We start from the raw sequence: 13,236 nt of genomic DNA on the forward strand, positions 1-13,236 counted from the left end.
TGTTGTGAAGGTGACGCTGACTCCTGAAGAAGAGCGCAGATACATGTGAAACATCCAGAAAGAGCTGCAGTTTTATTAAAGTCTGCTGTCATACAACTTCACAGTCTAGGTTGCAAAGGGATTTTAATTGGGGATTGTGCATGTTGTCCTTTTTATCGGATCTGTGATTAAAGCAGTGAAATTATGACCCAGAAAGAACATATGTTTTCCTAAAGTCAGACATAGTAATGGTCCATAAAAACCTACAGCTATCCCCTAATGGTGTATAATACTAAACCTCGTGTAGTTGCAACTTGGTTGGTATACAACAGTACACACCTCTGAGACACCACTACCAATGTTGCCGTCCTGCCACTACCCTTCAAACCAGAAGGCTGTGGTTACTGTATGTCATGTCAATTCTGGTTCTTATACTCCACATGCCTAGCCCAATGTGTTTTTTCAATCACATCCTGGGATCCAATGTTTAAATCCAACGTTGCCATGTCTTGTGCATAATGATCCTAAAAGATCTTACTTTGTGTACCATATTATAGTAGTGGTGCATAGCCATGTAATGTAAAAAGATCTATATATAAACATTGTTAACTATCTGTCATACCAACTAAAAAACCAAATAAACCACGAACAGTGGAAAAAAAAAGACTTTGTGGTTCAATACATAATTGCTATCAGGACTGATAGTGAGTATTACAAATGTAAAGGTAGACATTTTGTAACAAAAGGAGGGAAGACCCCCAGACCATCAAGGGAGAAGAGCGGAGTGCAGGACCTTATCCAGAGAAGCAGCAATGCCAGAGATGGAGACAGAGACAATGACATGGAGAGATGGCGTGGCTGAGGACCCTGGACTCAGGGAGAGGGGCTGTGTGCTGACAGCCGGGGGGGCAGGCTTGCAGGGTGCGCCCTTTGATTGTTCAAATGGTTATATATTCCTGAGTGCTCTGATGTACATCAAAAAAAAAAGAGAATGGAAGCAAATGCTGTTGAATGATGATGCATGGAGGGGATTGTAATCATTGCAATGAAACGAAATATGATAGGATGAATGTAAAGCTGATGTTCTCTCATGTAAACTATCACAATAAGATCTTAAGTCAATAACCTAATTTTTTACCTTAAGGAACTAGAAAACAAAAGGACAAATTAAACACAAAGCTAGCAGAAGGAAAGATGTAACAGACTAGAAAGGAGATGAATGAAATAGAAAATAGAAAAACACAGAATATACAAAACAACTGGGTTCTCAAAAACATAACAGAATGAACAAACTTTACAGTGACAAAGGAAAAAGAGAATAACTAAAATCAGAAATAAGAGTTAACCATTACTACCAACGTTACGGAAATAAAAAGGATTATTCAAAAATACTATGAGCAATTATATTTGAACAAATTAGACATCCTATCTGAAATGGAGAAAATCATAGAAAAAATTTCTAAAACTGACAAATGAAATATAAATCTTAATAGACATTGAGAGCCTCAGACCACAGAGCTGACCCACTGCTAATAGCCCCAGAGGAACAAATTCCAATGAGTATGAAAACGTGTCAAGAAAACTATGTGTCACAGGAGTTTTAATTCAATAGTATGGATTCTTTGCCATTTGGTACTATAAAGATACAAGATAAGTACCAACTGGTTGAATGTAAAACTAATGATCTTGTCTGTAGACCTTCACTTAATTCACAATAAAAAATTTTAAAAGTAGAGGATTATCGAAGGATAAGCAATGATTATTATCACTGTGAGTCTTCACTTGAGATTGCATACTGTGATAACACTGTAACTTGTGGCTCTTTCTCCCCAGAAATGGAGATAGAAACATCTACCCCAGATGCTGGAAGTCAGCTAGTAGTGATGACACTATACTCCATGTTGAAATGGCCACATCCAGTTAACAAATTTTGGGGGAAAATTTGAGTCGCTGCACCTTGTAGAATTTGCTAAAAAGCAACCATGGTGGCAGACCATGGTGGCACAAGCTGTTCAGAGAAGGATCTGAGCCCTTTGCCAAAAAGTAGAGCATGGCTGCCTCCCAGCTCTTCAACGGAGATATCACTGGAGATATCACAGAAGGCTGGAAAGCTGGTGGCAACAGCTGCGGGAGGATTTTTTTCTTCTTAAGCTTGAAAACCACATTGGTTCTATCAAGGTTGACTAGAGAGTAGAGACAGATAATGAGGAATGCTAAAGTACAGCCAAAAGATGTTCAATGATGTCAAGAGCAAGGGTGAGGAATTGTTCTCATTTGTAAAGAACAACGTCCTTGTGACTGGGGTACTTTTTTGGAGGCTTTCTACAAAGCATGGTATTCACTTCCATTGTTTTGGGGTTGGTTTTTACATGTCAGTTGTGCTTTTCCCATCACAAGTCTCTGTATTTCCTCATAGGACACTAAGTTTCTCCTCATCTTCCTCTCCTCCTGTACCTACCTCCTTGCGCTGGCAGAGCTGAATAGCTTTCTTTTTTTTTTTCCTGTGTTTGACTGCTCTCATAAGTGTGTGCCTCCCTGGTATTATTGTACACTTTGTAAGCCTGCCTATCTGGCTGAAAGTTGAGCCAGGGGGGATCTAAGTTAACAAGTATGAGCTCAACTTAACTTGATGATAATAGGATAGATATTCTTCTCAGCACACTCCCTACATTGCTAGTCTGTAGGTCAGTAAGAAGGCTTCTTCCCCCCTAAATAGGATGCAAAATGTTTTACTGAGGAGGATGACTGGATCCTGAAATTTTGCCTCAAAATGTTGGCTTGGTAAAGAAACAGCAAGTATCTGTTTTGTTCTTTTTAGGTGCCATCCAGTCGGTATTGATTCATAGTGATGTCTTGCACAACAGAACAAAACACTGCACAGTTCTGTGTCAACCTCACAATCGTTGCTACATTTGAGCCCGCTGCTGTACACTGGGGGGGGGGTTCCTCTCTTTTGCTGACCTTCCACTTTACCAAGCATAATGTCCCTTTCCAGGGACTGAGGCCTCCTGATAATACTTCCAAAATATGAGAGACAGTAGAGTCTGGTCATTTGGGATTCTAAGGAACATTTTGACTGTATTTCTTCCAACACTGATTTGTTTGTTCTTTTGGCAGTCCACGGTACTTTTAATATTCTCCTCCAACACCATAACTCATATGAATCATTTCTTCTAGTTTTCCTTATTCACTGTTCAACTTTCACATGTATATGAATGAGGTTACTGAAAGTTATCATGGCTTGGGTCAGACACCCCTTAGTCCTTAAATTGACATCTTTGCTTTTGAACACTTTAAAGAGGTTTTGTGTAGTAGATGTGGCTAACGCAATATGCCGTTTGATTTCTTCACTGCTGCATGAGTGTTGATGGCTGATCCAAGCAAACTCAAGTCTTTGAAAACTTCACTCTTATCTCCATTTTTATGGATGTCGTTTATTGGTCCAGTGGTAAGGATTTTTGTTTTCTTTACATTGAAGTGCAATCTATACTAGAGATGGTGGTCTTTGACTTTCATCAGTAAGTAGTTTAAGTCCTCTTGTCTTTCAGCAAGCAAGGTTGTATCATTTGCATTTCACAGGTTATTAATGCATCTTCTTCCTATCCTGATGCCATATTTTTCTTCATATAATCCAGTTTCTCAGATTATTTGCTCAGTATACAGACTGAAGAAGTTATGGTAAAATACAACAACCCTGGTGCACACCTCTTCTATGTGTTCCCTTGTTCTTTTCGAACAACTGCCTCTTGGTCTATATACAAGTTCCTCATGAGCACAACTAAGTATTCCTGAATACTCAGTCCCCCCAATGTTGTCCAGAGCTTGTCATGATCCACACAATCGAAAGCCTTTGCACAATCAATAAAGCACAGGTAAACATCCTGGTAGTCTCTGTTTTCAGCCAAAATCCACCGACCTCAGCAATAATACCCACCGTCCCATGTCCTCTTCTGAATCCAGCTAGAACCTCTGGCAGTTCTCTGTCAATGTACTGTTTCAGCCATTTTTAAATTATCTTTAGGAAAATTTTACTTGTAAGAAATATTAATTATATTGTCCGATGATTTCTGTATTCCATTGGGTCACCTCATTTTGGAATGGGTACAAATACCGATCTCTATCAGATGGCCAGGTAACTGTCTTCCAAATTTCTTGACATAGAAGAGTGTATGCCACATCAGTTTGTTGAAATAGTTCAAAGCAAGCACATAGACATCTTCTATCATGTGATTCATGAAAAGGAACTTGTCTTTTAAGTATCAAATTTTAAAAACAGTAGTAACAAATGCAAAAATACCCGAAGCTGACAGTAGCATATCTATGGAAAATAATTCATTTAAAAATCATTTTTAGTGAGACATAGATACCCTATAAAATAGGCATGTCTCTTTTGTGGTGGGAAAGATTATAGAATGTTTTGTTTTCCTCTGTACAGGCAGACATGGAGATGATCAAGAAAATTTCATCTTTACTTAGACTGATTTAGATGACTCTATTTCAAACATGTTAGAGGAGGAAAAGTGAAGTTAGTTTATCATTTGAGTCAAGTTTTGTTTTGTTTTTCAAACTCTAACAGTTGAAAGTTTTCTTTGTTCCTAATTATCAGGTAATTACAGAAAAGTTGCATGTGGGATATTTCATTATTTTATGGCACAGAAAATAGGTGACTACATCATTTGTCATTCAAATGGGATATTTCAAAGTGTGCAATGGGGAATTAATTACTATGCAGAGATAAAAGGAAAAACAAAACAAAACAAAAAACAAGACTGCTGGTTAAACTGGGACTCAAGTCACCCTACCTAGAAAGCATAATGTTTTTGAAAAAAGGGAAATCTTTGACATGTTAAAATATTATATTCCAAATGTCAATCTTATTCCTCTTTTTATAATCAAATTGTCCTCTTAAATGTTTCCTAATGGATGTCTTCAAATAAGAATGTTTGAAATTTCATTGTTATACATCCCTAGAAAATATATAAAAAGGAACTGAGAAAAAAATAAACAGGACATAAAATCAATAATCAAAAAATCTCCCAACAAAGAAAAGCCCAGCACCAGAAAGCTGCATTAGAGAATACCACCAAATATTTAAAGAATGACAACAATTTTGCCTAAATGCTTTCAAAAGAACAATAAAAGGATTACTTCCTAACTCATTCTGAGGCCAGTATTTCTGATACCAAAGTCAATGAAAAGACACAAAAAAACTACTGACCAACAGCACTGGACTGCAAGGTTGGTTTGAACCACAAGGTCGGCAGTTCAAATTCACCAGCCATTCCTTGGAAACGCTGTACAGGGGTGCTGTGAGTCTGAACTGACTTGACAGTATTTAACAACAACAGTAACAATACCCCCTTATGAATGCTGCTGTTGTTAAGCACCATTGAGTTGATTCTGACTCATAGCAACCTATATAGGGTTTCTGAGGCTTTTTAAAAAATCTTTGCAGAAACAGAAAGCCTCATCAAGCTAGTGGCCTGAACCTTGGACCTTGTGATTCAGTCCAATGCTTATCATATGGAGTACCTGTGCTAGTTCTTATATTTGCTGTTGTTGTGTGTCACTGAATCAGTTCAGACTCATAGCCACCCTGCATAGGGTTTCCAAGAAGTGGTAGTGAGTTTGAACTACCAACCTTGTAGTTCAAATCGACTTTGAGGTCAAGTGCTTATCCTACGGCACCACACCAGGCCTCCTTATGAATGTTTGTTGTTGTTGTGTAGTGCTATTGAGTCAGTTCTGACTCATAGCAACCCTATATAGGGTTTCCAAGGAGCAGCTGGTAAGCTTGAACTACCGACCTTGCAGTTCAAACGGCTTTACAGTCTGGCGCATTAACCCACAGCACCACATGAATGTAGAGGGCTGGAAATCCACAAAAGACAAAAACAAACTAGAAATGTGAATCTAGTAACATGTTAAAAGGATTGTGCACCATGTCACGATCAAGTGAGATCTACTGTAGGAATGCAAAGATGGTTTAACATAATAAACACACACACAGAATAATCAATGAAATACACATTTATAGAATAAAAAAACTTCATGATCATCTATCTTGACAAAATCTAGCATTCTTTCACAATACTCAGCAAGCTAAGAATAGAAAGAGGCTGCCTCAATGTGATAAAGGCACTATATAAAATTCGTAGATGATTATCATACTCAATGGAGACAAACTAAAGGCTTTCCCCTTAAGATTAGGAACAAAACAAGGATGCCATGTTATGTACTCTGGGAATCAATCAATACATAAAAAGCGGCATGTGTGTACAAGAGGGCTTCAAAAAGTTTGTGGAAAAGGAATTAAGATAATTCCATGAACTTTGTGAAGTCCCTCATATATCCATACTTTTTACCTCTCTGTTCTTCCTGTAAATATTGAGATTCAATAGCATGGATCTACTTGCAAACATCTCTCAAAAATGTGATACTACAAACTTAAAGCTAATGTAGAAATTTGGTACTTTATCTTTAAAAATTATAAAACTGCTAACCCAGAGCTTTAACTTACTTTCACATCAAAAGATGGCTTGAAGAGTTTGTCTTTGGACAAAAATTTTGATGGTGTATCCAGGTGTAGTGAGGGCTCCTTCTGAAGTGGCTGTCCTATGGCTGGGGAGGCAGACACCTGTCCGGTATGTTGTGAAATCACAGCCTGAAAAGCTTTACTCTGAAACTGGTTCATATCTAAAGGTGTAACAGCTGTTTTCCTGTGTGTTTCTAGGTGTGTGCCAGGAAGCTCAGGAGTAGCAGGACTTAGATTCATTCCATTTGTTACTTCCATTTCCAAACTTTGTTCTAAAGATTTAAAATGAAAATAAACAGTATATGAGTCACTACTCTCCTCTTCTATACTCTAAAGAGGCACTTAATGTTTAATGAATTAATGTTTTAAATCTTGCTAGTTTTCAAGTTAATTCTCAGGTACATTTTAAACCAAAATTATAAACCTTCTAGAAGCAAACCAGATGATACACTGAAATGTATGTTGATTTTAACAAGCACATTACTAAAACAAGCAACTCATAAAAACGGATTCATGTTAATCTCTTTTTGCTTTATCCTGTAATAGTTGCAGAATTTGCCAAAAACTATATAAATGTCATCCACATTAAAGATAAAGTAAAAAGAAAACCACAATTACATGTACTCAGAATAAACAAATACAGTCTGAAATACAGGGCAGTGAAGTAAGAAGAGTCCTTAATGAAACATCACTTTTGCCTCAGTTATAAAATTTCCAGTGTATCTGGGGCAAGCATGTAATGGCTCTGAGAGCTGTTTGCAAGCTGCTTTTTCCTGAAATACACTCAGGGATGGCATCATCTTATAAAAGTGGCTACAGTTCCCTCCCAGTCTTGCCTTCTACCTCTTTTCAATATTTGACCCAAAGCATTTATACCAGGTCCAATGCTAGATACTGAGCACACAGGATGCACCAGACATGCATGTTCCCTGCCATTACAGAGAGTATAGCTTATCAAGGAGACATAAAAGTAAATCAGCATTTTAACACTGGGATAAGAACTACAAGAGATAAGATGAGATAAGGTGTTATGAGAAATAAATCTAAGTGGTATAAAGGCTGTATTTGTTGACTAAAGTAAAGTGTTCCAGGGAACATCTGATCCAACCTAAAATCTGAAAGAAAAGAAGAGCTGGCAAGTCTGAAGTGGGCTACAGGAAATGTCCAAAAGTTCAAAGATGAGACAAAAAGAGAGTATACTAGTTACAAGGTGTGTCACGTCAGTGTGAGCCACAGAAGGCATCAACAGTAAATCGAACCCAGGATCTCATTTTCACGATTGTTCTGTATTCACAGCTGAAAGTACACATACCGAGAACATGTTGTGCTATGTAAACCCATTCTTTTGGCCACCCAGTAACAAAGCACCCAACTAGCTCACAGAACCAAAAGTACTGCACTTGGACCCAAAGTGAAAAGCAGAGGTCAATGAATTTGGCTAAAATCAAGCTTTAGCACATTCTTCTCTCAGAAACCATCCAACTGTAAAAATAACAAACAAGAACAAAATAAAATCATCAACCTTCTTTAGGTGCATTTTCTATCAGGAAACGGCTTTCATCGGCTCTTCTTCCCATTTTAGCAGTCTGTAACAGCCACATTATAGTGACTGCCGGTAAATTCCACTTCTTCGAAGCTTCATATTTAGAACCACCTGGTTCTTTCAAAACAAGATGTGTACTGGCAAACATGCCTTTCTTTGCATTAGATTTGCGAACAAAGTATTCTTGAACACTGAAATTTGTATTTAAACAAAAGCAAATGGTCATAAACGCAATTAGCCAGCAAACTAAAATACAAAGTTTCTAATGTAACAATGTGGCTATAGTTCAAGCAAATATAAATTCCCTTACAAATGTCTATTCTGTGATTAAAATATATTGCCACAATAAAATTTTTAAAAGCAAATTAGACTTTCAAAGGCTAGATAAAAAAAATTACTTCCTTAGTCAACATTCACCTACTTTACCCCTGTCCTCTCAGAGGCACAGAACAATCAGGGAAGCAAGGAAAGCATATAAATGACAACATATTATACTTTCAAGCCTTTGTAATTTCTCAAGCATTTTTACATACAGCCTCTTGGCATCTGCAGGCATGGGGGGTGGGCGGGGAATAACTCTAGGACCCCTTTGGAAAATACTCAGATGCCCAAGTACCTTATATAAAATTGCATAGCATTTACATATGCCCAAGTCCCTTATATAAAATTGCATAGCATTTACATATAAACCATGCATCCTGACATGCACTTTAAATCATCTCTAGACTACTTATAACACCCAAAAAAATACAAATGCTACATAAATAGCACTTCAGGTGCTTTTCAGCCTTTAAGGAATTGCTCTATTAACTGCACTCCCCCCACCCTGCAGTATTAGCCATGGTTAGTTAAATCTGAGGATGTGGTATTAGAGGACACATAGGGCCTACTGTAGTCCCATTTGATCATCTCATTATTTAAGTATCAGTATTTCAAAGACATAGAAAAAGAGAGACTAAGTGACTTGTTCAAATTCATGGCATATTAAACTCAGAATAAAGGAGTTTATCACTTGAGAGGGAGTCCTGGTATGGAACTGCAGAATAAGCACCAGACTGCTAACCAAACAAAAACCCACCAGCTGCTCCTTGGAAAACCCATACAGGGTCACTATGAATCAGAACTGACTCGATGGAACCTAACAACAACATCACTTGAGATGGGGCCCCGGTCTAGTATTGCAGGATAAGCACTGGATTGCTAGTCTTGAGGATAGCACTTCAAACCCACCACCTGCTTCTGGGAAACCCTATACAGTCTGCTATGAGTTGAAGACATTTAACAACAACATCACTTCAGATATAAACAGAACTCATTTTCTTTAACGACTTACTGATACATTTTCTGAAACATTTCCCAAATTTGGAATTAATCATTTCTTCAAACTCTAGTTTTAGAGGCAAATGGTATTTTAAGATCACAATTTGGGCATTAGGGTTGCTTGTACTGTTGGGATAACTATTTCAGGACTTACGAATGGTTTAATATATCTTCTTTAAATATGGCGGTGGTGTGCTGTGGAGTCAGTTCTGGCTCATAGTGATCCTGCATAGGGTTTCTGAGGCTGTAAATTGTTTCAAGAGCAGAAAGCTTCATCTTTCTCCCACAGAACAGCTGGTAGTTTCAAACTGCTGACCTTGAGGTTAGTAGCCCGACTCATAACCACCACATCTTTTCATTTTTTTAATTTTTACTATTTTTTTCTAGATTTTTTTGGCATTGTAATAAGGAAATATGGTTTGTGCTCTCTGTACATCTGGGAATTTACTGAGGTTTCCTATCTGGCCAGGTTTATTATGGGCAACTTATATGAGTGTTCCATAGATTCTTGAAAAGATATTTTCACTGTTTCAGGGTAGATTTCTAATTAATTCTATCCTTTCTTGTTTTCTGTCCGTTGGAACTGTCATGAAGTAAAACATGAGAGTTAAAGACTCCCATGCACTGGAACATGTTTTAAATCCACCAGCTGCTCCTTGAAACCCTATACAGGGTCACTATGAGTCAGAGCAGACTCAAAGGCACTTAACAACACAAGTAACATGTTTCAGTTGATTTCTTGTATCTTTTTTGTGTTTTATGAGTGATAATCTTTGAGTACATAAACATTTTATCATCGGTATGAACAGCACTCCTTCTGAGTCATTTTGCTATAGGTATGTCACTTGTTTAAAAAGCAGAGAGTTGGGGTTCTGCTCTATGATCTCATTTACATGGGTTTTCTTAAAATATGTAAGTTTAGCTCATCTATACTGATTGATTAAACAGTTATTCACTTAGGGGTTGGGCCAATACGGATTTTGGAAGCAACTTTTAAATTCATTTGCATTTCTACCTGAAAAGCAAAGAAACAATAAACCATCCAGATAGTATATCGAAGGAATAATGCTTAGGCAAGTTATATTCAGTAAGAGGATACTTCAAATAATTCATGAATTGTAAGATAATGTTTTTTTCTCTTGTAAACCTTTTGAAGTCCTCTCTTATTCCCTTTATTGATGGGCAAAATAGTTAAACCATGTATACAGTCCTAAAATTTAACCAGGCATTTACCTACACTATCTTCCCGTCTGTCACTCTGAATCATCACATAGATACCCCACACTATACCTAACTATAATTGAATATTCACCAAAAAGTCAAAAAAAGCACACTTTAACAGCAAGTGCACTAAAAAACTACACACCTTGCTCCAAGGAGATTTGCTAAAAATGTCAATGAATCTTTTTCTGCTCCAACACACTGGCTGAATGAAATAACACAGTTTTCTAAAGGTGTTGTCCCTGTCATTACTGGAACTGGTGTGAAGAGAGGATTTGACTTCGGATCAAATAAAGTCTGGAAGTCTATACAAGTAACCTTTAAAAACAAGAGAAACATTAAAGTGAACTTGAAATAAGCAACCATAGATTAATAATGGTTCAGCTGTAGTAATTTTAATTGACATAAACAGTAATTTTACTATGTTAGAAAACTTTATGCTTATCCACAGTATATCTAAAATGATAAAGAAATATGTGCCTTAATTCATTACATGAAGACATTAAAAATAATTACGATTTATTACTTATTTAACAATAAGTATTACTTTAAATTTAATTGTTACCAAGATATTAGCTTAAAAATTTCCCCCGTTCATTCTTATCAAAGGTCAATAGTGAAATCACCAGTGATATGCTGACAAGGAGATAATACAAAAAAAAAGGATGTCTTGTTTTGATTGTGAGTAGACAGTGGAAACTGAGATCACCTGCAATGACCAGCGTGCTGATAATGGGAACAATATCCTCTATTCTACCATAATTAAAGCCATGACACTTGCACATGTTCGTATTTCAGACTTTCCCTTACTAAAAGCAAAACCTAGAGAGTGCACAAACCCAAATACTGACTAACCTAAATCTAAAATGGCTAAGAAATAAACATCAACACTTTAGGCGTTCAGATACCCTTCAATACTATAACTCAACTGCTGCAAGGTTTTCTTACCAGCCATGTATTTGTAACAACTTCGTCCACTGTTGCTTCTACTTCACATCCCAGCAGAGGAACGACAGCATAATCAGCAACAGTTCTGCTCTGGAGGGACACAATTTTTCCAGCATTTTCTCTTATGATGCTTTCAATATTAGACTCATTCTCATTACTAAAACCCAAAATAAGGAAACTCTTTTTGCTAAATAAGCCTTCTTTGGGAATTATAACAGTGTCAGGAAGGCAATGGCTGGCTGAAAGCTGGTTTTCTTCTTGCAGAGAAATATGAGTAGAATTATTAAGGGATTCAACATCATTGAAGGGCTCAACTTCAGACTTCTCAGCTCCAGACATCTTAGCTTCAACTGAAAAAAGAGAAAACAATGCTAATAACAGATAACTAGCAGATGAACTTTACTTCGTAGTAAGAACATTAACACAGCTTGGATTCTGCAAAGAGCAATCACATTTAAACGTCCCAGGCTTTAAAAATGTGAACTCACTCTATCTTCAGGGATTATCAAGTATTACCATCTTCCATCAGGCAGGACAATCAATAGCAATCATGTTATGAGTCTAAGCATTAGTGCACTAGAAACCATAAATAGTTGAAAATAATGCAAGCATCAATAACTCTGTATCAGTCTTAGTATCAAAAAATGAATAAAATGCCATTAAGGGAAAACAGACATAACAGCTCTAAGTACTATGGATGACAAAGTCTAAACATGAGAATGACCATATAAATTCAACAAGAGAATCCTAATTACTTCTATTTCAAAGATTATGTTATAACCTAAAATTCCACATAATGAAACTAGAGCTACTAGAGAAATCTGTATCGGTTTCTACATAAAACAACTTATTAAGAATCTAGGCAAATGGTCTCAATCATTTCATTTTAAGATAAACATGGCTGATAGATCAGAGCAGAAGAACATTTATACAAACTATGTATGTCACTAACCAAAACACATAGTCCTTAATATATATTTTGGAATAACATCATACATGCAGAAAGCAAAAGCCCTGTGAAAAGACAGGAGAGAAAGAAAAGACAAAAATAGACTGGGGACAGAGGACTTCCAGTGCTTCCCTGACCAGGCAGCTCAGGTAGGTCAGTCTCGGGGAAAAGGGGTGGAATCGCACATAAGAAATCTCTGTCTAGCAGACAAACAGACTTTGAACAAACATAAGATCTTATATTTCAACATTGTGAACTCATTTTTTTAAAAGATCAAATTGCTGAGGAATTACAGGCATTTTGAGCTTTTGCCCGCCTGCACGCGGCTCCCGCTTCCACGCCCGCGCCGACGAGTGCCTCTGCACCCTGCAGACCTTAGAATGCCGGGTTAGAGCATCCCCAACTTAGAAGGCTGCATTTCAAGAGAAAAGGAAACATAAACTAACAAAGCCGAAAAAATAAAGATGGATATCGGCGCAGATATCAGGAAATTTGGGGTACCCACGGTACAGAGAGACTGAGAGAGGCATTTTTTACGCCATCAAATATGGACACTACCTCCCTGCAACCACGACCCCAGCCCTCTACTGCCCTGGCCTAGACCAGCCCTCTGCAAAGCCGCCAAGGCTCAGGAACGCCCAAGGCACAGGCCCATCCACTGAGGCCAAGGTCCTCCCAAGGCCCAGACACTCCCACTGAGGCCAAGGCCTACCCTGAGGCCCAACCCACCCACAGACTGGT

The 13,236-nt window shown here is 37.6% G+C and overlaps 1 protein-coding gene across 1 annotated transcript in view; it reads right to left on the reverse strand.

The window, feature by feature from the left end:
- TOPBP1 (topoisomerase (DNA) II binding protein 1) overlaps positions 1-13,236 on the reverse strand; it is an 89,120-nt gene that overhangs the window by 27,202 nt on the left and 48,682 nt on the right. Inside the window, exons 10-13 of the mRNA XM_006840032.1 lie at positions 11,547-11,896; positions 10,744-10,916; positions 8,037-8,248; positions 6,500-6,786 (exon numbers count right to left, since the gene is read on the reverse strand). Of these exons, the coding sequence (XP_006840095.1) occupies positions 6,500-6,786; positions 8,037-8,248; positions 10,744-10,916; positions 11,547-11,896 (1,022 nt within the window). The remainder of the gene's footprint in view (positions 1-6,499; positions 6,787-8,036; positions 8,249-10,743; positions 10,917-11,546; positions 11,897-13,236) is intronic.

This window comes from Chrysochloris asiatica, unplaced genomic scaffold, assembly GCF_000296735.1.
Source record: "Chrysochloris asiatica unplaced genomic scaffold, ChrAsi1.0 scaffold00028, whole genome shotgun sequence".
Classification (NCBI taxonomy): Eukaryota; Metazoa; Chordata; class Mammalia; order Afrosoricida; family Chrysochloridae; genus Chrysochloris; species Chrysochloris asiatica.